The sequence below is a fragment of the Amphiprion ocellaris genome, chromosome 9, assembly GCF_022539595.1.
Source record: "Amphiprion ocellaris isolate individual 3 ecotype Okinawa chromosome 9, ASM2253959v1, whole genome shotgun sequence".
Taxonomy (NCBI): domain Eukaryota; kingdom Metazoa; phylum Chordata; class Actinopteri; family Pomacentridae; genus Amphiprion; species Amphiprion ocellaris.
In genome coordinates, this window is record NC_072774.1 from 24,335,191 (window position 1) to 24,357,302 (window position 22,112).

Genomic DNA, 22,112 nt, shown 5'->3' on the forward strand with positions numbered 1-22,112 from the left:
CACATCTGAAATGTTTTTTTCCTTGGCTAGAAATAGTCTCAGAAAATGTGCATATCCTTGGTGTGCAGTGGCTGTTCTGTACTTCCAACATATTAACAGTCCACTTGTCAATGACAAGATGGAAATGGTTTATCAAAGAATAATCTCATAATTTTTTACAAATGAGTTTCTTTGAAGGCTAAATCTGCTGAAAATATGTTTTTTCTGCATATTGTGTTTAATTTTTGACTCAAACAATATTCCATGAATAGAAAGCAGGATTTGAAAACAGCCAGAGCTGAAAATCTGAATTAACAGCTAAAATGTAGAGACACCTGACCCTTACTGTAAGTAGGGACGCCCGCTGCTGCTCTGAATGAACCCAGATTGCATCGCTATTACAAGGAAATGGGTTTTATTTCGGTGTGTAACATGCATGTAAGTGTTGCTTGCAAAGCACAGTGTGCTATCGCATGTGAGTGTGTTTGAAAGGAGGTTTATTCTGAGTAATGGGCCAGGAGGCATTGAGAGCCGGTGTTGTGTGCTGCAGCGTGGACCTCTAAGAATGGAGAAAGTGAGCGAGCGGATTAGAGTTGGATGGGATGCTGGGAGGAATGAAAGGAGAAGTAATGGCAGCAGAAATTATTAAGTTCATTCCCCCCATTTCTTTAGTTTGGTCCAAGCCTTTCGCTCTGTTTTGGTCATTCACTTCCCCATTGTCTTCACAATATCTCCGTATGATGGCAGTCCAGCTCTTATTATTCTGTGGCCACTGGGGTCTTGCTTATTTTCTTCACATGAATTATTAGTGATTTCAGAATACTCCTTGGAAGAACTGCAGGATATTTTTCCATAATAGCTCTCATGCATTATTATAATGTGGTTTTAGTTATTCCTTGTACTGTTACCGGTATGATTATCTGCTGCTCTCTGAATGTCTTTCTTTGCCTTTTGGTTTTCATCTGTAAAATCATGCCAATACATGATACACAAGCTGTTGCACGTACATACACACTCAGTGGCATTTAGGAAATCCATACTACTGTCTGGAGAAAAGCTCAGTGTGATCGTACGTATCTTCTTGCACTTGTTTGTCCATGTGCTTCTTGTGTATATTTACATGCCCGCCTTGTTTAAACCCGGCTAAGTGTGTGTAAGCTTGTGTGTCATCAATACGAGGCTTTTGTTTGACTGCGTGGACTCGGTTCGTCTGCATCAATAAACTTTTCCCTTGTGTGTCGGTCTGCATTTCAGGTCCAGCAGATTGATCGAGTGGTGGAAGTAGTGGACGAGGCTGTTAAAGGTATTTTAACAAACACACACACACACGAGCACTTGTGTGAGTGAGTGAGCAGCAAAGCATTGATCAGGGAATGAATGAATGAGAGGGCTTCCATAGTTGGAACAGGAAATCAAGTTTTTCAGCTCCTGTTGCCTGGATGGATAATTTTCAAGTGCTGAGAGTGACTTTACTGTCGAGAGTCTGAATGTATCGCATAGCTTAAGAGCAGTAGATATGTGATTAATAATGGTTGTTTATTGTTCTTTTTTCAGCTTTATTAGACAGGCAGACAGGAAAGTAGGGAGAAGACTGGGGGGAAAGACCTGTAGCAAAATGGCCATGAGATAGAATTGAACCCAGACCCCCGTTCATGGGTCCCCCGCTCAACCAAGCTATCTGGGCGCCCCGTTGTTTACTGTTCTAACATAAAACATATGATTCAGTCACTACTGGGGGGAAAATTTGCTCAAAGTGTAAAGAACTGCTGGTAAATTTCATGACCGAAGTTGAGTTATTTTTTCTTCTATGGGTTTAGATGGATGTGTGTTTAAAAGCGGAGTCATCGTGTTGCTTTTGGATTCTGTCTGAGCTGCTTGTTAAGTGGAAGCTTACTGACGGACTCACATGGCAGTGATTAGGTCATCCATTTAAACAGTTAGTGAAGCAGCGCACTTAGCTGTTTAATGAAGGTCAGAAAGAGTTTACAGTGTGAGAGTGTCCAGTCAAGCTGTCATTCACCCCCAGCTGTTCTCTAATAAAGAACAGATTGACTTTACACTATGTGTGTGTGTGTGTGTGTGTGTGTATGTGTTGCTTTGCACTGCAGGCTTCGTTCTAATGAAGGACAGCTGAACTAAGGCTTAATTTTACAATGTGTCATCAACCCTAAATTGTCTGGCGATGCACAAACTCACATTCACACATGCACACTGTGACTTTTATTCCCTCTTTCTCCTCCATGATTTGCTCATTCTTTCCCTTTTCCTTACATTTCCTTCTTTCGCTCTTTCCTCTGCATCTTTTGATCTGTTCTTTTTCCACCTCCTTCCCTCCCTCCTCCTCCCACCGTCACCCCCTCCATAGAAACTAATTTCGCCGGTATCATTACAGTTCTTTATGACCTCGTATAAACTGAGAGCTGTTATTTCGTCTCGGAAGCCTGGGCATAAACCTTTAAGCCATGAGATTTGCCTTTCGTAATGGCTACTAAAATACTTACTTGAGTGAACTGCTAATAGATGCAGGTCTTTGCGGTGCCAGAATTGCTTGCAGGTCTGTTTTCCACATGACAAGAGTACTGCGATGTTTTTATGAAGTTGCTTCTGGAGGTGTAAGACTTTTTATTCCATTTGAACTTAACATCTGCCAGTCCATGAGGATAACTCACTACTGTGAAGCCGCTTTTAATCATGCTGCATCTATGTAATATAAAGCTCCGGTTACTACCTGTGGTAAATGACAGAGCATGTTTTTATCCTGTACTGTTATCTCAGGTTGACTTAGTGAGTGTGCACTCACTTAATTTATACACTCTCATCCATTACAGTTACTGCACAGCCTTGTGTTGAGTGTTATTGTGCAGCGTCAGTGATTTGCTGGTTGTTATTTTTACCGTCGTCACAAGCTTCAGCATCCAAGTCCATTTTTTCCAGATGTTAATTCTCTTGCTAACAACAAACACAGCTTTGACTATAGTTTCTATTCCAAGCCCTTATGACACCCATGGATGCACATTTTTACAAGAGCATCATTCCAAGTGATGCTCAACAAACAAAAACAAGAACAAATAGTTTTTTCAAGAGTAAATGTAGAGAAAATGTAGAAAACTGAATCCCAAACAAAGGCTAGAAAACAGTTTTAGCCATATTTTCTCTCTTATCACAAACGTCTGATGTATTTCTTTTTTTATAGGGCTGTTTTGATGTGTTTGTTTCTTTATTGCCTTCTAATATTGATCTTCTCTCACTGAGAAGATAGCCTCAGATGATGCTTTCTCACCTGATATTCTTTTATCATTTAGAAACAGTTTAGATTTAGTGTGTGTGTGTCACATAGAAACGGGGGGCAGCGCAGGTTAGACAGGCTAATATATGTGTTTAGCTCCAGATCAGAGGCTATATTGCAACAGTATAACCTCATGAACCTTATTTCACCATATAAACAAACTGTTTGCCTTTATCCGTGCTGAAAAAATGAAATATGGAGATGTAGCTGAACAGATCGAGGCAGACAAGAGGAGGAAGAAACACTAAGAAACAAGTTTCACATGCAGACGGGTGGCAAATACAAAAAAATGAAATGAATGGAGAAACACAACAAATGCAGTAGCTTCTATACACACACACTAGGATACCAAATCAATATCATAAATTCTGAAAATGTGTCCTTTTTGGTTTTTGTTTTTTTGTTGAGTTTTGATAGCGAACCAAACGTCACAACGCAAACGATGTCACAGACTATTTGGCGTAAATGGAGGAAATACCTCAAACTTATATAAGCAGCTCAAAGACAGACGTGGGTTTGTCTACAGGATTTAATGTAATAGTTTTTTAGTTATTACTTGTGTAAATTTGCGTAAACTTGGAAAAGACCAAAATAAATTGGTTAAACTCAAAGAGGAAAACAGGCAATTTTTATTTATCTTCCAATGTCCTGGTCAAATAGCAGTCTTTTACTCCCTAACATGTGATCTCCAAAATAAATTCACCACGTAGGCTAACAACACAAACCTCCCTTGTTGTATTTCTTACATAGAACTGCAAATACGTGTAGCAACTACTATTTGTCTACTTTTATTTCCACCGTGTCAGTATGAGGAGGATGCTCTAAAGTCTTTCCAAGACATGAAAAATATGAAAAAAAAATTCACTGCTCACAACTGCACGCCACTGTTTTTTGTAATATAACTATTTTTTCATCTATTTCTTGTACATTTTCCATACATCAGGCAGCTGGTGTTCGATAAATGCTTGTGCCACTAAAAGAAGTTTCAAAGTTTTTGCTGGTTATCTCGAAACTAGGTATAGAGATCCACAGAATTTTAGTGATATTGTTACTGATTACCTACTTTCTGGTTTTGTCACATCTCTAATGTGCAGGGCATGGTACCAGTAAACAATTACCATCTAGTCATGCCCTGTGGAATGTTTAAAAATTCAGACCAGTTGATTCAAATTTTGTATGAAGATGGCTAGAAAAAAGTATGTAAGTGACTTTTAACAAAAAGCTCAGTGTTAGGGAACAGAGAGGCCGGAGCTTCAGCTGCAAAGACTGCTCAACTGGTTAATGTTTTAATGTGACTAAAGTGGCATTTGCATTTAAATTCATGGGAACGACATGAGTAAACAAAATTTGAAACTCAAAAACACACATTTGATGACTGTATATCGAGAGGGATATTACAGTAGGTTTGCAGTGCATAAACATCTCATTACAAAGATAAATGCACATTTGACAGTTCGGTGGTACAGAAATCATAGACACAGGACTACAAAGATGTGGAAAAAAGTAGTGTGGTCAGATCCTTCACCATAGTCATGACAAATTCATGTGTCATGTACATCAAGAGAACCTACAGTTCTGTAGGGATTTGATGGCTCTGTTATTGGGTCATGTTTTTGGTTTTGTTTGTTTGGTTCCACTGTCCTCTTAGAGAAAAGGGTCACTGCAGATCAATACAGAGTTTTTCTGAGTGATCACATTTAATCCTACGATGAAACCTTGTTGTCCTGATGGAAGTGGTGTCATCCAGGATAACAATAACCCCATACATGGGCCAGAGGGGTCACTGGATGGTTCAATGAGTATGAAAATGATCATCAAATGCAACGGCGCTTTTAGTCACCTGATCCAACAAGTTTGGGAGATTTTGGACCAAGAGCGCTCTCCACCACCACCACCATCATCATCATCTATCTCTAGAGTTCCAGAGAGATGCTGAGATGCTCTGAAGGCGGCACTTACTGTCTTACTAAGACACTTTATGTTGTTTTTTCCTTTAAATCATCATGTTTTTACTCATCTGAGGATGTTCTGAGTAATGTCTTTTACCAGTAGTGACAAAAGAAAGCTCCTTGTCAGGCATCAAAGTCTTTTGTATGACTTTTAAGGGAAGCACTTATTTGTCTGTTTACATTAAGGCACATTGTGGAACATTTGGAGTAACACATTTATCACCGATGTGAAATATTTCCCATGAAAACTGATTTGACTTGCACTTTTTCGAAGTCAGCCGTACATTTATATTAATCAGATGCATTGAAAGGATAAATGACAAACATTGAAGCCCTGCTGTCCCCCCTCAGTGCCACCTCTGTCCCTCCCCCCAGTACCTCCTGCTGCTTTACAATCAAACCAGAGAGCACAACAAGAACCTCCACTTAAGAGACATCAGACACAGGTCAACAGGTCATCCTTTTAGCTTTCTGCCTCTCTCACCCCACCATCCATCTGGCCGTCCTATACATCTTCCATCCGTGATGTATTTTTTTTTCTATCATCATCCACCTTTCCATCCATCTGTCCTTCCTTCTTCTCTCCAGCATGTTTTAATGGGCGGATAGAAGGATTTATGTCGGCTAGTATTTATGAAGGAGAGAAAAGAACAAAGATAGACGGTGAAAAAGTGCAGGAAGGAAAAGAGCAGGGCAGTCTGTAACAAGAAATTGTGGTGTAAGTGGATGTGTGTCTATGTGGCGTCGCCCATCGCAGCAGTTGGCCTCTAAACTCTGTAATTGAGATGACAAATAGGGAAGCGTTTTTTGCTTTTCTTCATGTTTTATCTCATGCTTTCCATTCATGGTCCCCTCGGCCCTGAAATTGAATTTGGCTTTGGGTACATTCCTGGAGTGAGTCCATGCTGGCACCGAGATTATTTCTTGAGTCTCGGGTGGGAGTCTCATTGACAGGGGTCCTGCGCAGTTTTACAGCGAGGAATATGCAGGGAGTGGCAATTTCCATGTTTTATTAGAACGGACAAGCTCATAATTTGGAAAAACATCTGGAAATCTAGCACCATACTGGTAATTGCTTTTTCCTGACAAGTCTGTGTATGCAGTTAGGTACTGGTAACTCTTACTTTCCCACCGAGTACAATGTGAGCTGGAAAAAAATGTGGAATTTCAAAAAGAGATTTTACCACAAACCTGCACCAACAGGCCTGAAGCGAAATGACATTAAAATTGCTCAAATGTTTCAGGGTCCATTGTTCAACCTCAACATGCAAGCAGTTATAGTTGGTCTACTTGTGCAAAGGTGGAAAAAAGAAGATTTTAAGCCATTTTAAATTGTTTTAATCAGATCTTGTCTACTTTTTGAAGCTTGTGTACATCTTCAGTCAGCATAATTTATTTTTTTTTTACTTTTCTTCAGTGTTTTTGTCGAACTTCTCATAAAATGTTTAAAGCAGCAGTGAATTATCAGGTGAATTTGCTCAAGAAAGTGGATCAACAGATGGAACTATGGTTAGAGAGGTATGATATTATAATTACAGCTTGTATGAGTTTTGTATGCTTGAGACTATGACCAAATGTGCTCCAAGTCCCAGCTGTTTTCCATGGGGGAAGTTTTCTCATTTCCTTGCTTGTACTGGGATATTAAGACCAGTCACGCCTCACCGATTGGCTCTTTGTCCTCCTCTGGGGCAGATTGTCATTTTTATCTACCAATTGATAACCACGCTTCCTGCCCTGAACCCACCCTCCCTGGAGACCCTTGTAAAGCGGATGAAAACAGGAAGACAATTCCATCCCTCAGCGCCTCCATCTCGCTCACCTCGAGCCGGGAGCCTATTAGATGTTAGAGAGGGAGTCTGCTGCATCCCATTTCCACACACCAAAGCCTGGACATTACCAGCTATTAGACTCAGGTGTGGATTCTCATTTGCTTTTCTGACGCTGTCACATCCACTAAGTAAGACTTCCACAGTTGTTACTGTGCACATTTGATGAAAGATATGAGGGAATTCATTTTTTCTATGTAGAAAATCCCCACTTTCCTACCTTTCCTTTACTGGTTTTATTGACTTTACGCTTAAAATCAGTCAAATTTACTTCACCTAGAAAATCATTGTTGCCCTACTGATCACTGTGTGTATTAATATTTGTCTTTAATGTATTTTAATGAACATTATACTGGGATTCATTAGAATATCTAGATATTGTACAGCTGAAGACTAGATTTCTATTCTGAAAAGTTGCATTTATAGATGTAAGACTACATGATAGAGCTTAAAACGGTGTCTTGAAATATTGACAAACATAATGATATTTAAGTAGAACCAACAATAATTTCAGTGTCAACACAGCAATGAATAACTGGCATAAATCAATAAATAGCCACATGAATAAAAATACAAAAGTAGAAAGGAATCTTTTGCTATTTAAAAGTGTTAACAGGTGTTTTGTACATGCACTCAAGTCCTGAAATTAATTTCTACCAAATTTGTGTTATTGTAAATATTTGTAAGTAAGTAAATTATGAGTATTGTTGTTGGCTCAAAAACCCCCCAAACCTGCTGACTTTTTAAAAAATAAATGCCATAATTCCACTATTTATTAGCCACAAACTGTAACAACAGAAGTAGTTGCCAGATTTTCTACTTTCTTATGATCCTTGAACTAATCATGTGTGGCTGCATTTTCCATTAGGAAGATTTACCAAATTTAAGCCTAGAATTGTGATATCTTGTCAAAAATCATGTAAATGAAGGGCAAGGTGATGTAGCTGGAAAGTGAATCTCAATTAAATGTTTTATTTCAGTTGATTTCGACAATTGTTGATAATTTTAAAATCATTTTTAAATTATAACCAGCAATATTTTATTCTTATAATTTTAGCAGAGCAATGAAACAAAAATCCATGTAAATTAAACACGTTAAGACACAGTGAACAAGAAAGCATGTAAAACCTGGAGGTGCTGGAAGATGAAGCTGCTCCAGTAGACCAGACTGGAGTGCCCAACCAGTCCATGCATGCACACAGATGTTGTTATGCAACCGAACTTTGTGTTTTTGTTTTGTGCGTTCATGGCATGTAATTACATGTAATGCAAATAATTTTCTCATTGCTGTCTACCAGTGGTACATAAAGCTATGTTTTATGCACAGGTCTATGTAAATGTAGTTGTTAACTGTATGTTTGGGAGCTTGATATAGAGACAGAAAAAGAGAGGAAGTGATCCAACATCCAAATATTGAATTTGTCATGTTTCTGTTATTTCTTTCATCTTTTATTTGCCCAGTTTGTTCTTTGGCACAAAGGAATTTAGGCTTAACTAACTTTCATTTTAACATCCATTCACACAAATTTTAACAATGGTGCACCCTTTGTGCAACAAGGAAACCACAGAAAAACAGGTGACACTCAAGTGTGAAAAGGAACATTCTGTAAAGGGGTGTTTTTTTAATTTTTTTGTATTTTCCAGGTCACTCGGTTCGTCTGTTGGGTCAAAAGAAAGATGGAGGCCGACGGCTCGGAGGAGCTCGACTGGATCTGCCCAAGATCAGGAAGAACCCACTGATCGAAATCATCTCCATTAACACGGGGTAGGACACAGATGCACAAACAGAGAACACGACTCATAAAATATTCAGCTTTAACTGAATTCAATTTCACTGCTTCCCTGCCATTCAGGTTTTCTGTGTGTGTGTGTGTGTATACGTGTGTGTGTGTGTGTGTGCGTGTGTGTTCTCTGTCTTTGCACAACCACTTAAACAGAGCCCCTCTGTGCTTCTAATTTTATCAATTCACAGGGTTTGCAGTGGATGTGTGTGCTAGAATGTGGGTGTGCATATAGTGATGTTTGTCATATGTAAATGTAATAGAGAGCCAACAGGTGTCTGGACGCTTTTACCAGCTTTCATTTGACTTCGATTATAAAAGCAAGTGAAAAAAAAAAAGAAAAAAAAACAGATTCTACCTCTTTTGTTGTGATGTTCTACCTTTTCTTTGCACAAATGTTTTTTATGGTAGTGAGTTCAAGAGTAGTTGTGTTTGGTTATTTTTTTACCAAACATAGCAGCAGTGATGCCAGTAAATCAGATTTTATGGTGTAGATAGGTATATAAATGTAGATTTGGTGCATGCAGAAATAAATACTCCACATACAGATGGAGCAGAGCGCTTTTTACATGTTCAGATGCACAAACACCTTCACAAACATGTGCAGCTACATTTTTATGGGCTAATTTCATGTTGTTTACAGATATGTGAGCCTCCTCCAGCCCGTGTGCTGCATCCTCAGTGGGCTAGTTAAAAAGGGTTATGACAGACTAATTCCACTGTGCCGGACCTCCACTGATGATAATCCATCAATCATCCTACTTCATGACTTCCAGGTCTATACATTAATGGCTCGACTCACAAAGCACAGAAGTGAACAGCTCGCAGACAAAGAGCTGTTCTTCTTTAAGAGCAGAGCTTTCTCGGCTTAAATGAAGGCTCATTTGTCCTCATAGAAATGTATTGAAGAGCTTTTTTAACTAGCTGTCAGGAAAACAGGCTTAACCTGCTTTGAATCAGCATCAGAAAGACGTTACATGTTCAGAAATACATCATCTGTTTGTCTGAGGCTGCTGTGTTTACATTCGTTCTCTCCATGAAGGGGGTTTCAGCATTTCACTGGAATTTCCATCAGTGTCCTTGAACCTTCTGGGCTAATTGCAGCAACATTCTTGTCCGTGTAACGTAGAGATGAACCAACAAAGATGCTGCGACCTGTCGTCTGATCAGTGTTTGTGGCTGCCGTATTACCACAGTGGGCGTTTTTATGATGATTTTGGGTGCGATAGTGATGCAGTAGATTCCTGGTGATTCTTCACATTGGAGCAGTAAATAGCAATGAATGTCATCCATCAGCATCCTTATATTTGTTACAGGGGGACCTTTGTTTTCAGAAGAATAGATTGTAACATTGTAGTTCCATCATTAGCAAAAACGGAGCTCCTACGTTATATGCCGTGTATCTAACTTATTTATTAAAAGTTAATAACCCCTTTCTGAGAATATTTTATTTTCTGCATTTGTTTTCATTTGTTTTTTATTCATCCACTATTCTGCTCACAGTCATTCCTGGTATCAGAATCGGAAAGACTTTATTGATCCCTGAGGGCAAATTGCTCATGTTGCAGCTGCTCCCATTCAAACTCTTAGAAATTTAGGGAGTCAAAAAATAAAAAGATAAACATGAGTAGAAAAGTAAAAATGTCAAAATGTACATTTGTACTAAGAAAATAAAAATGTACTTATACATTTATAATACAATTTTGTTACATGTGAGATTCACGAGGATTGTTGTCGGTTCGAGAAAATTCCACAGAAATTAGTTTCATTCACTTAATAATATGCTTAATTTCATTTTTATCGGATATTATGGGTGCGTGTGGTGAAAGACCAAGGATCAATAATCAGTTACCAGCATGTTTTAACTGTTTCAACCTCCTAATCTGCTTTTTTTTTTTTTTAAAGAAATGCCACAATTGCAACATTTATCAGAGCCACAAACTATAAAAACAAAAAGAGTCGGCATATTTTTAACTTTCCAATTGTCCTTGAACTCATCATGTTTGGTGTGCTATTCTGTTTGGAAAATTAACCAAATCTAAGCTTAGAATAAAATATCTTACCGATATCACTTATTGAAATGTGTTTTTTTTAAAGTCACAAAAAGCAAACCTCTCACTCAATAAAAACTGCAAAAAACTGTAAAAATTCTGAACCGAGAACCCCCGAGTGACTCAACTGTTGCAAAATATTCAGTTGACAGCAAAAATTCTGTGACTTTTTTAGCTGAACTGCAAGTTATGCACAGTATGGAAACATAATAGAGTGAAAAAGAAAATAAAACATGCTTGAGCTATAAAGAAATGCAGGGCGGTTGCAAAATGCAACACAGTGGAGCAAATTATTGCTGCATATTGAAATATCTTCATGGAGTTTATGTACAAATAAATGTTGTAGTAAAATATCCTAGCATTGGTGACACCAGTGGAGAAATGTTGTATATGTTGATTTCTGTTTTATTTAAAATATAAAATGGATAATTAAAGAAATAGAGCTTTCTTTTTTGTAAGGTTTTGTTGCTCTTCACAAAAGACATTTTTGACATATTTCTACTTCTGGTTGTACTGTTTTCATGGAGGTGTAGGCTTTTATAATTTTTTTACGCTCTTTAGTTCTCTAACATTAAATGTTAAGATCTGCTTTCTGTTAAAAAAGCATCAGTTTAAATCCAGCAAGTTGTTTCCTGAAGAGTTGATTGTGTCTCAGATGTTTGTAGGCCACAGAGCTCAATGTTCGTTATTCCAGACTAAAGCTTCTTAAACTACATTGATCTGTTAGAAAAACTCTAAATCCAGCTGGTTTAGTCTGTCACTCCTTTTCAGATAAATTAGTACTCCTGGCCAGCAGCAAATTTAGCATCTTTAACACAAAAAGATGTTGGTGCGCCCTGTCATACTCGCTGTATGTCTTTTTGGTAATTGTTAACAAATGCATTTCAGCCTCTGTTGTTTTGTTTTGGTCACTTTCATATGCATTTCTTGCTCCATGTGCTCTCTTCTTAGGCTGTTTCTATTTTTCTGTGCTCTTTGGGCCTTCAAACCTGCATCTCAGCATTTTTTTTCCTCATTTTTCTTCCATTTTTGTCAGTAGTTTTGTGTTGTGTGTGCAGATGTCAGTCCCTCGCCAGCCGCCAGCAGGGGTCCGCATCTGATCCAGATGATCTCGCTGTTGTTTTTCAGAAGGGTCAGACTGGCTGCGAATAAATCCCCTTGTTTTTACTCTTTTAACTGGAACTCTTTCAGTACAAACATGGATTACACAAATATTTAACTGGATGGATCGACTGTTGACCAAATCTCCCTTTTCCCCAAATAACATTCGAGCTGTGCGCTTTAGTTTGAGCCGGTCGGTCATCAGTGTCATTACTTTCGATCCTCTTATTGCGTGTCTCAAGGAAAAGCCAGAGAAAGTGTCCTTTATTTGGCTGTTTTTAGATAATCTGTGGAGAATATTCCTCTGAGGTAGTGCTGACATCACTGGCGACGTTTGTCAGCTGATGAAACAGAGGGATCCTTGTGCGACACTCTGTGTGGCTCTAATATGCACGACATCAGTGGTAGCTTTTCTCCAGCTGCTTCTGCGTCAAAGAGAACATTTGAGAGCATTAATTAGTTGAGTCAGTGGCCTTCAGCAACTCCAGTTTGCGCCGGTTTGTCTTTTTGTACGAACATGAGGGATGCATTCATTTAAACTCTTGGTTTTTTTTTTTTGTTTTTGTTTTTTTTTTGCTAAATGTCAAGCTGATATAATGCTTCAGTGTGAAGATCTTTGACAAATCTTCAATCTCAAGTCATTTTTATGGCATGAAAAAGTGTACATATTTGAATGCAGTTAATAAATACCTACATTTTTTTATTACCATTAATGAGAATAGTAATAAAAAATGGAATTTTATTAATGCTGTTCTGGATTAAAAATAACATTTCACTTCCGTGACATTTAGACTGACTCTTAAGGCCGCCTTTAGTGATAATTACATTTTTTACCCTTTTAACATGTCCATATGGTGTCTTTTTGGATGCTAGATGACACATTATAAGCTAAATCGTTAAAAAAGAAAATTTGTCTTACACTGAAAAACACCGATTCAGACTTCCAGCGTTTGCTATGTAACAAACCAAAAGAGCCAATCCTGTCAACTGATGATTTCAGTATCATTCTTCTTCTTCAGAATTGATTTCCAGTTCGGACATTTATTGCTGAATTACTTTAATAATACAACTTGCCATTATTTGAAGTAGTTTTATTGGGTTTGAGTAGAGTTGTAGGTGAGCTGGTCCATGTATTTTTCTACTTACAGTTTTAATTTGTTATTATACTTATCTCCTATATGGTCTGAAGCACAGCCTGCAGTTCAGACGAGTTCCACAGAAAAGTCCCTGAATTTCAGTTACACGACTGTTGGTCACCGCTGAGTCGCTAAAATCTTCTCAGTTGCACCGAGGAATGCAGATTTGCTTTGTTTTATACTGAATCTCATCAGAGCAAATGTTTTTTTCTGTAAATTTTCCAGATATGTAGAAAAAAAATGATTTTTTATGAAATATTACAATTTCAGTGTTGGATTTGGTCAACTTTAGGGCTGCAGCTATCGATTATTTTAATAATGGAGTATTCTATCTATTTTAATGGTGATTAATCGAGTAGGCGTCAGTCTCTGTGTCCATTTTGCATTCCATGCTTGGCCTGCGTGTTACAGCATCAAAAGCAGAAGGGAGCACGATGTGCAACAGAAATAACCATCTGGGCAGAACATGAGCGAACATCCGTGCTGTATTGTACATATATAGTATATAGTGGAATTTAAAGAACCCTTGAGGCAGAGAATTTTGCCTTGAGGCATTTTAGTAATCAAATTACTCAAATTAATCGGGGAATCATTTCAGCCCTAGTCAAGTGTTGGAAAGACCCATCACAGAGTTCAAAGACCAGAGAGATAAAAAGCCAACAGTTCTTTATATTTTTAGTTCTGATAAATGCTGTAACTTTAGTGCTGTGTTTTTCCAGATGACATGCCCTTTAGACTCACAGTCTTAGGGTTTCAGAGTGTTGAGGTAGGGAGGGATTATTTTCATAGAGTAAAACTTCTAAATATGTAATTTTGATACACACAGGTTAGTTTTCAGGGGTTTCATCAGTAACCAGAGAGAGAGATCTTAAATTTGGCGCTCTAAAACGTTGGGATTTCCTCTTGCAGAAGTCAGCTCGGCTCAACAGCCATGAGAGCAATTAAACCGCAAATGAGCTCAAGCACTCAAAAAATAATCAATGAAAGAATAACTCATTTCCAGTGTTTGCCTTTCTACTCCACTGATCACAGTAGTTGGTGTAAATGGATGTGACGGCGGTCATGGATCAGGCTCTGTGCTGCAGGTCGGGGCGCATGTGTGGAAAAAGGGGGAAATTTGGCAAAACAGAAGTCGATTTCTGTAAAATTACCTGTTGAAATATTACAGATTTACCATGTACAGCTTCTAAAACTTCCACATGATTTGAGTTTTTGACTATAAACAGCGATCGGCTCAGTGTTTGTATTGTTAAATAGAAACCGTCCTCCTTTCAGATTATCAGCTCACTTTAGTCAGTCAGTCTTTCCGTCACTTAATGAGTGCAAATCCTCACAACAGCCCGGCGAAGCGTCTCACCTGGGACCACCTACGAAAATTTAATTTTGCGTTGAAATTGATTCACAATATTAGTTTCATTAAGTTGCATATTAATTTCATTTGCACCTATTAAATCCAAATTAGATTGGCTTTTTTTTTTCACAAAGTTAATTTTATCCCCATCAGAAATTAGACTCAGCATCGTCCAGCCAGGCCTTAAATAGCCTCTGGCTTTAAAGAAAAGGAACATTGCCGAGTTTCTCCTGGGCCTTTAGCACAGTTATTTTGGGTTGTATTCACTGGAAACACGGGTGAACAAAAGCCTCTGATGGTAGTGAAAACAACTCTCATCTGGCAATTAATTAATGACATTTTTCTTTTAGTAATTTCATATTTTGTTTGCTTTTTGGTGTTTCAATTTGACTGATTTGGTCAATTTCCTCATTATTTTAATTAACACCACCCTATAAGTAGCATAATCATAAGGTAAACCAAACCTGTAAAGTTTGAACCTTTTTTTTTTTTTACAGATTGTGTTTGTGTGCGCGTTGACAGATCAGTGAGAATGATAGAAATATTGGAAGTATACTCACAGGTAACACGGTGTTGCTTTGAACACCTCTCTACCTTGTTCAGGATGTCTCCTGCAGCTCATGTCAGGTTTGTGCTCTTTAATTGGCTCATGTTCTGCAACATTTGGATCGTTTCTTGTGTTTTTCCTTCCATAGACACTGTATGCAAACAGATAAGCCTGAGGGCAGAGTTCATTTTTCATTCACACTGGAGAAAGACTTTACTCTGTCTTCCTAATGCTTTGAGTCTCAGTTTTAGCACACTTGATGCCATTAGGGAAGCTGGTGTGTGCATGTGTGCGTTTTGCCCCGGGCTACACTAACGGTCCTATATTGCTCTTTGTATATCTATATTTGTGCGGCAGTAAAAGCCCTTTTGTGAGCAAGTTCAGTCATGATGCTGCGGCATCATAAACAAGGAATTTACAGCCACTCAGTCAGAATGGGTCATTAAACTTGTATGTGTGTTTGTTGCTGCTGCGTCTGTTTGTGTGAACCTTTTGCTATTAGACTCCGGGCATTAAAAAACAAGTCCTTTGTTCCACCGTTACAGCTCATTACATTTCATTAGCCTCCCTGTTCTCTATTTAGTTGTATTTTTGGCAGTCATAATCTCTGTCACTGTTATTACAATGTGCTAAAGTCAGGTGTTGATGATCCTCTGCTCCAACCCCGAACCAATAACCGACCTCATGTTTCCTCCAGACAGGCAGGCAGATAAGACGGGATGGTGGAGAGGAATATTCAGTAAAAGTCTCAAGGTTTGAGAGCTCTCAAACATGAGTGAAGAATTTCTGACTGTAGCCTTGATGCTTGATCGCAGCTCACACTCTGCAACAAATAGTGTGAAGTTGAATTAATGCTGATACGCAGGGCTGAAAACCTTTTTAAATATTACTCTGAAATGAAAATATCATCAAGCATCTGTGGCCAAGCATCGCATAAATATTTATTTTTCACAAAACCGTTTCTTTTACTTTTTCAATAGGCTTTTTATTTCTTTGTTTTATTATATGATCCTGCAAAAATACACTTTTGGCTGGGTATTCTGTGCAGTTGCCTCCTGCACACTATTGTCCTTCAAATTCTTGCAGAGTTGAGCTTACAATAGACAAACAGAGAGAAGCTGAATAGAAGCAACCATCGAAGGATTTAATATGTGATAAATTTCAATAGTCTTGTTTTTTGTTGGAGGAGAGTGGAAATTTCTTCCTCTCTGAGCTGTTGACCTCACCTATCCAGGAGGTATAATGGATAATCTTGGAGCCCATGCAGCATTTTATCCTCCCTCCTCTGTTCAGCTCCCTCTATTCACTTCTTTTTTCTTTTTTACCTTTGAAACTTACAGTAACATATTTATCTACTTAACAGAAAGGTAATTTAATCTTTCTATTAAGCCATGTTGAATATTTCTTGATTCCATTGTTTGGGGTTTGAATGGACATTTAACACTTTTTAAACATTAATGTTTTAGACTCTTTATTCAGGCAACATAGAAACCGTCTGTTTTTTTTCCCTTTGTCTATTCACTTTCATTTTTGGCTACACTCAAATGATTTTAACAGGCTAGAGGCTGATTTCTCGCAGACCTTAATTTATACAAGTAATCACTGTAATCACTGTAGCAGAGGACACTTGTACACACAGACGCTGTGTAAACAGAGCCAACAGATGGAGTGAAAAATGTCCATGTGCTTGCATGTTAGCGTGTACTGTGAATATATTTGTGTTAGCATTGAGGCCCCCAGTGTGAGTTTGTTTCCTGTGTTTTGCATCAGGCTGGCACAGCTTCTCCATCCACTCTGCAGGCCGACACGGTAGAATAATAGCTCTTATCAGCGTTGGTGCTGACCTTTATGCAGATTTGTGTTACTCCATTGTGACTGAGGTGTTACGTTCAAGCCTTCAGCCAGCTGAGAGAGAAGGAGGTTTGAGGTCAGCGGTGTTTAGATGCACAGAAGAAACGATTAGCCTCAGAACAGACGGGGTGAAAGTAAGGGCTAGTGAAGCTGCAACAACATCAGCAGTGTCCTATAAGCCAAAAGGAAGGTTCTTATAATGAAAAACACACTTACAACATTAGTATTTTATCACATCTGTTGGTAACCTTATGCGTCCTTTAGTAACATGGAAGATTCGTAAAAACATATATATATATATATATATATATATATATATATATATATTGTTATATCTTTTTTTTTTTTACAAATCTTATATATTCATATGAGACAAAATGAATTTCATACAAAAACTACTTATTTTATTTATCCAAGCTTAGTTTGCAATAGAGCAGAAAGTTTTATCATTTTGGTTTGCAGTAATAATGCTCTCAGATAATACAGGAGACAATGAGTTCCCAGTTTTGGACAAATAATAACATTGTTCAATAGAATGTTGGATAGTTTTATTTAAATGCATGGGATGCAACTTGCCATGAAAGTACATCACAAAAATACAAAGTTTAGCTCCATGAATAAACCGAAAGCCTGCTCCCTCAGTGGCCCACGAACAGCCTTTCATACCTCTTGATAATGGAGACCCTCTGCTCTTTGTCGCTTTCCAAGTTTTTTTTTTTTTTTTTCCTGCAGGTGTTCCCTGGCCAGCTAGTCTGTGGTCACTTGGGGCTCTTTTCACCTGATTTTGCACATGTAGACCTCTTCCTGGCCTTATATCTGGCCCAAAGTAAACTGGATAATTCACAAAAAAACAACAAAATATCAAAACAGCCCTCTTTTTGACCATATTGTGACTACACAGCTTTCATTCATAATGCTATAATGGTTAAGTAGTTTACACTCTTTCTTACTCTTACAGAATCACAACCTCCTGTTTCTTTGTAATTTATGTTGTAAAGTTTAATGCAGACTCCTAACAGCTCTATAATCTTTCCATTATTTCATCTGCTGCACTTAATTCATCTGAAAGAGTTGACAAGATTTATTAATTGTTTTCTTCAATGTGTGCCATCATTAATGAGTGTGTGTTTCTGAGAATAAGAAAAAGTTTGTGTGCACATACATTGTTGGAAAGTGGAATACATGACATCAGAAATGGTTCAGCTGTTTTGAATGTGTCACTGTGGCCGACAGTTTGCCATTCGCATCTCATTCACACGCTGCTTTGAAGCTAGTGGGGGTCACAAATATGGAACTATACACGCACTTTTTCCAAACCAATTTAGATTCAGACACACAAGTTGCAGCTTGTTGCCAATAAAGAAACCCAAGAGCCTTACTGAGGCCACACAGAACTCATTGTTCACTTCAGATGCCTTCAACAATCCCAGTATCCAGCATGATAAGAAGCGAAGGTGAAAGAAGACGATGGTTTTTCCTGAAATAATGTCACATATGGTCAAAATATGAAGCAAAAGTATGTTTTCTTGTATTGTTTCAGGTTTTAACTCACATGTCCAAGCAACACAAAGCAATTTTGTTTCCTCGTAGAGCCAGAGCACATCATGATTGTATCGATGCATGGGAGTTTCACTGCTTCTTCTCAAGAGCTGTGGCTAAGTAGTGCACATTTTAACACAGCTGGGAGGAAATTGTAGCAGCGAAGGCGCACGGGGCACACTAACCTTCACTTTTTCTTTTTGCGTTATGTGTGCATATCTGGCAGATTTTTATATACTTCCGAAATATTGTAAAACAGGATGTAAGCATTTGCTTTGCTTGGAAAGACACTAGAAATCTGTGTTTCCTTTTCATATTACTAACTGTCACATCCTGTTTATCAGCAGTGTTAAATTTTCTCTTTTCTACTATGAATTACCACACTGGCCCTCTTTTGTCCATATATGACCACAAAAGAGATTCTTTTCTTAGCGAACTTTACAACAATTTCTGTTTAGAGATCAGTCAGAGTCAGCACTTTTTCTTTTTCATACTTTGGCACGGCAAGAAAAAAAAGACAGCACAGTTCATTGGTGGCACACTTTATAATACTGATTATCACTAAAGAATAGTGATGTCAGTGAGTGAATAGAGGAGATGTTTTTGAAGATGAAAGTCTCTGCTTCAAAGAGAAAGGGATAGAAAAGGGGAGATAGATGGGAAGTCATTAGTCAAGTTAAAAGCAAATTGAATCAGGCCTATGTACTCATTTGTAATTTCAATTTATTGGGTAACAGTGTAGAATTGAATAAGGTGAGATGCCAGAGTGTCTTTTTTCTTCTTTTACCCAGCAGTTAAAGCACATATACAGTATTCAGACTCTCACATCCACCACCGGGGTGTTGCGTAATATTCATTTCAAATAATTTGCCCATATCTCTTCTTGATCTCACAAGGACCACATAATCCACATTGGCCTGCTCTACTTGACTGCGTTTTCATTTGGTTTATCGTTGGTCAACGATCTCATCTTTTCTTTTCGCCGTTGTTTTGCTCTCCAAGGAGCCAAAATGAAAACGTATCATGTCAAGCAGCAACAAAAGAGGGAGAAAATGTGTTGATGTGCTTCAGAAAAGCAGAATTACAGTGGAGTGAATGGTGTTTCTGATCACGTACATGTGTGGAACTCCAGAGATGCATGGATGCCCAGCGTACACACAATCTGCTTTGATTTTTTTTAGCGCAAACACACACCTCCACAAAGGAATTCCTTTTTTTTTTCTATTTTGTTCTCAACACACATGATCATATGCAGACACTCACACACTCACACATGCCCACACCTCTTCAAGCTATGTACCATGGTGGCCTTTCCTGCTGTTTATCAAACCAATGTATGGGTAGTTTTCAGCTCCACTGGTCTGAACATTTTATTCCATTTCCCTCTTTCCCACTGCTTAACACACAAACACACAAATGTATGCCTGAGACACACACACACACCCACACATGCACACGCACCACACACACACTCTCACTCACTCTCCATCCACTGTTCTCGGCACTCACTCACCAGGAGAGACTCAGCTCCCCACAGTAAATCCAAAAGATTGATGTGTCTCCTTGGACAAAATGAGATTGTGTGTCATTACAAGGTATTACGCTACAGAACCCCTGAGTAACTGAATTAGTCCCAGTGTGTCACAGGCAAACACACAAACTCACACCCACACAGACACACAACTGATTGTCTTACAGACTATTTGCACAAACCAGTTTCCTACTTGTTTCCTTCCAAGTGGTAAATGGTCGAACCATCAAGCCAGCGATGAGGCGTTTTACTCGATGGTTGTCATTTTCTTTGTAGGATTGTGTGTGTACACATGCAGTCATGTCTGGTTATGTGGACAGTGACACGTTTTTTGTTATTCTGGCTCCAGTGAGATGGATTTTAACAGGAAAAATGGCAGCTATAACAGCTCTGATGAATTGAGTGTTTGGAAACTTAAAGCCTTCTAATATGGGAAGATGTTAAGAAGGCCACTTTATCAGCTAAATGATTTGCTTTGTTCTAGTGTGGAACTGCAGCTACTGGGCTATTTTTGAGGTTTCCAGTTCAATGAACTTCCCTTCCGTTGCTGAGAACAGACTGTTTATTGCAAATATCATTATTGCTTAAGGCAGCAAAGAAAAAAAATATGTGCCATACTGAGCAGGAGAGAAAAGGCGAAGCAGTCCAAGAGACAGAAGCCATTTTTACCTGCTAATCAAGCAGACCTGAGATAGCATGTTAAGTGCATGTTAAGTCTCGACTTAGAAAGGAAACAGGTGATTAAGTAGAGCAAGTGTATGTCAATATTCAAAATTTAATTAGCTGCTATACAGATAAGATTTCATGAGTTCAGAGATGCACAACAAAATGAGCAAAGACCGGGAGAGAGAAACTGAAAAGAAATGAAGTATTTATCAAAGATAATATTAAGAAATCATGTAATACATGCAATAAATCTAACTAAATGAACTTAAAAAGAGCTAAAGCATGTGTGTGTGTGAAGGAACTTGTGTCTTTGTTCTGCCTTCCTGTGATCCATGTGCTTGAACCCACGTTGTAGCCAGAAACCGAGTCTAAGTAAAGTGAAAGTTTAGAGTTTCCTTATATGTATGGATTGTATGCCAGGATGTTAGTTTGCAAGCAAAACCCTGCGTACATGAGAAACATAAAGATCTTCAACTTAATAGTGTAGTAGAACCAACTACCCACGAACATAATATAACATAGCAAAGTTTAGCAATACCATCCTGTGTCAGCCCCGTTACCAGTGTATTAAAGCAAAGATAGCCCCTTGGTGTGCTGTTTAACTTGGTGGCTGGCAGTTTAATCTGCCCTGCGAAGAGTTGTGCTTCTGATGGTGAATCCACTTCTTGCTGTGTACTGTTCTGATGGTGCCAATCGGAGGAGATGGATTGGTTCTTGCAGAGTTAGCATCTTGCTGCTCCCATTGCTGTAGACTTAGGTGATGTTGCTGCTGGAGCTACATAAACTTGTCTACAGCAGTGTGTAAGGAGGGAACATCTGGTAACAGCTGTTGGAAGTGATTTAGAGGCAGTGTAGCCGAGTTAAAGTTTAAATCATGCAAAGGTTCATACAAAGGTCTCTCAGACTTTTTGTGTTTCAGGTAGCTTGTCAGAGAATCAATCTGCTGAATGACTGTGTCACTTAAGTCAGGTAGACAGTTAGACAGGTGACATGGTCAGTAGGTGACAGGATTAGTTGGCCTGCAAGTCTAACTTCACATGCACACTTTGACTTTAACAGCGAGCCTACATGTTCAGTAATAAACACCATTCTTGTGCAGCAACAATGGGCCGACTGATCTAACACAAACACCAGCTCAGGTCTGTGCACAGACAAAACAAGAAGTTGGGAAAACACTCGCAGTTCCTTTGTAGACATGCTGCTGTGGTTTCACACACAAATGCACATGCGCTCGCACACATGCACGTGCTGCCTTTTTCCAGTCAAAACAACAAGCAAGGCTGCTGTAGTAGCCGCAAAAAACTCAGATCAGCATGTGACTCATTTTCTGAAACACACACACAGTTCTTTCAGAGCATGAGACTCACTAACAGAATTCAAGAGGTCAGACACAAAGGCAGGATTGAACGCTGAGAGAAATGGGCCCCAGCTGTATTAGGACTCGCTCATAGACACAGTAGGAGATGAAAGGAAGTGTGCACACATGTACACACTCACAAATATGCAACAATAACCCTA

General features: G+C 38.6%; 1 protein-coding gene across 1 annotated transcript in view; it reads left to right on the forward strand.

Moving 5' to 3' along the window:
- Positions 1–22,112, forward strand: part of cdkal1 (CDK5 regulatory subunit associated protein 1-like 1) — a 262,057-nt gene that overhangs the window by 85,691 nt on the left and 154,254 nt on the right. Inside the window, exon 7 of the mRNA XM_023276824.3 lies at positions 8,685–8,805. Within this exon, the coding sequence (XP_023132592.2) occupies positions 8,685–8,805 (121 nt within the window). The remainder of the gene's footprint in view (positions 1–8,684; positions 8,806–22,112) is intronic.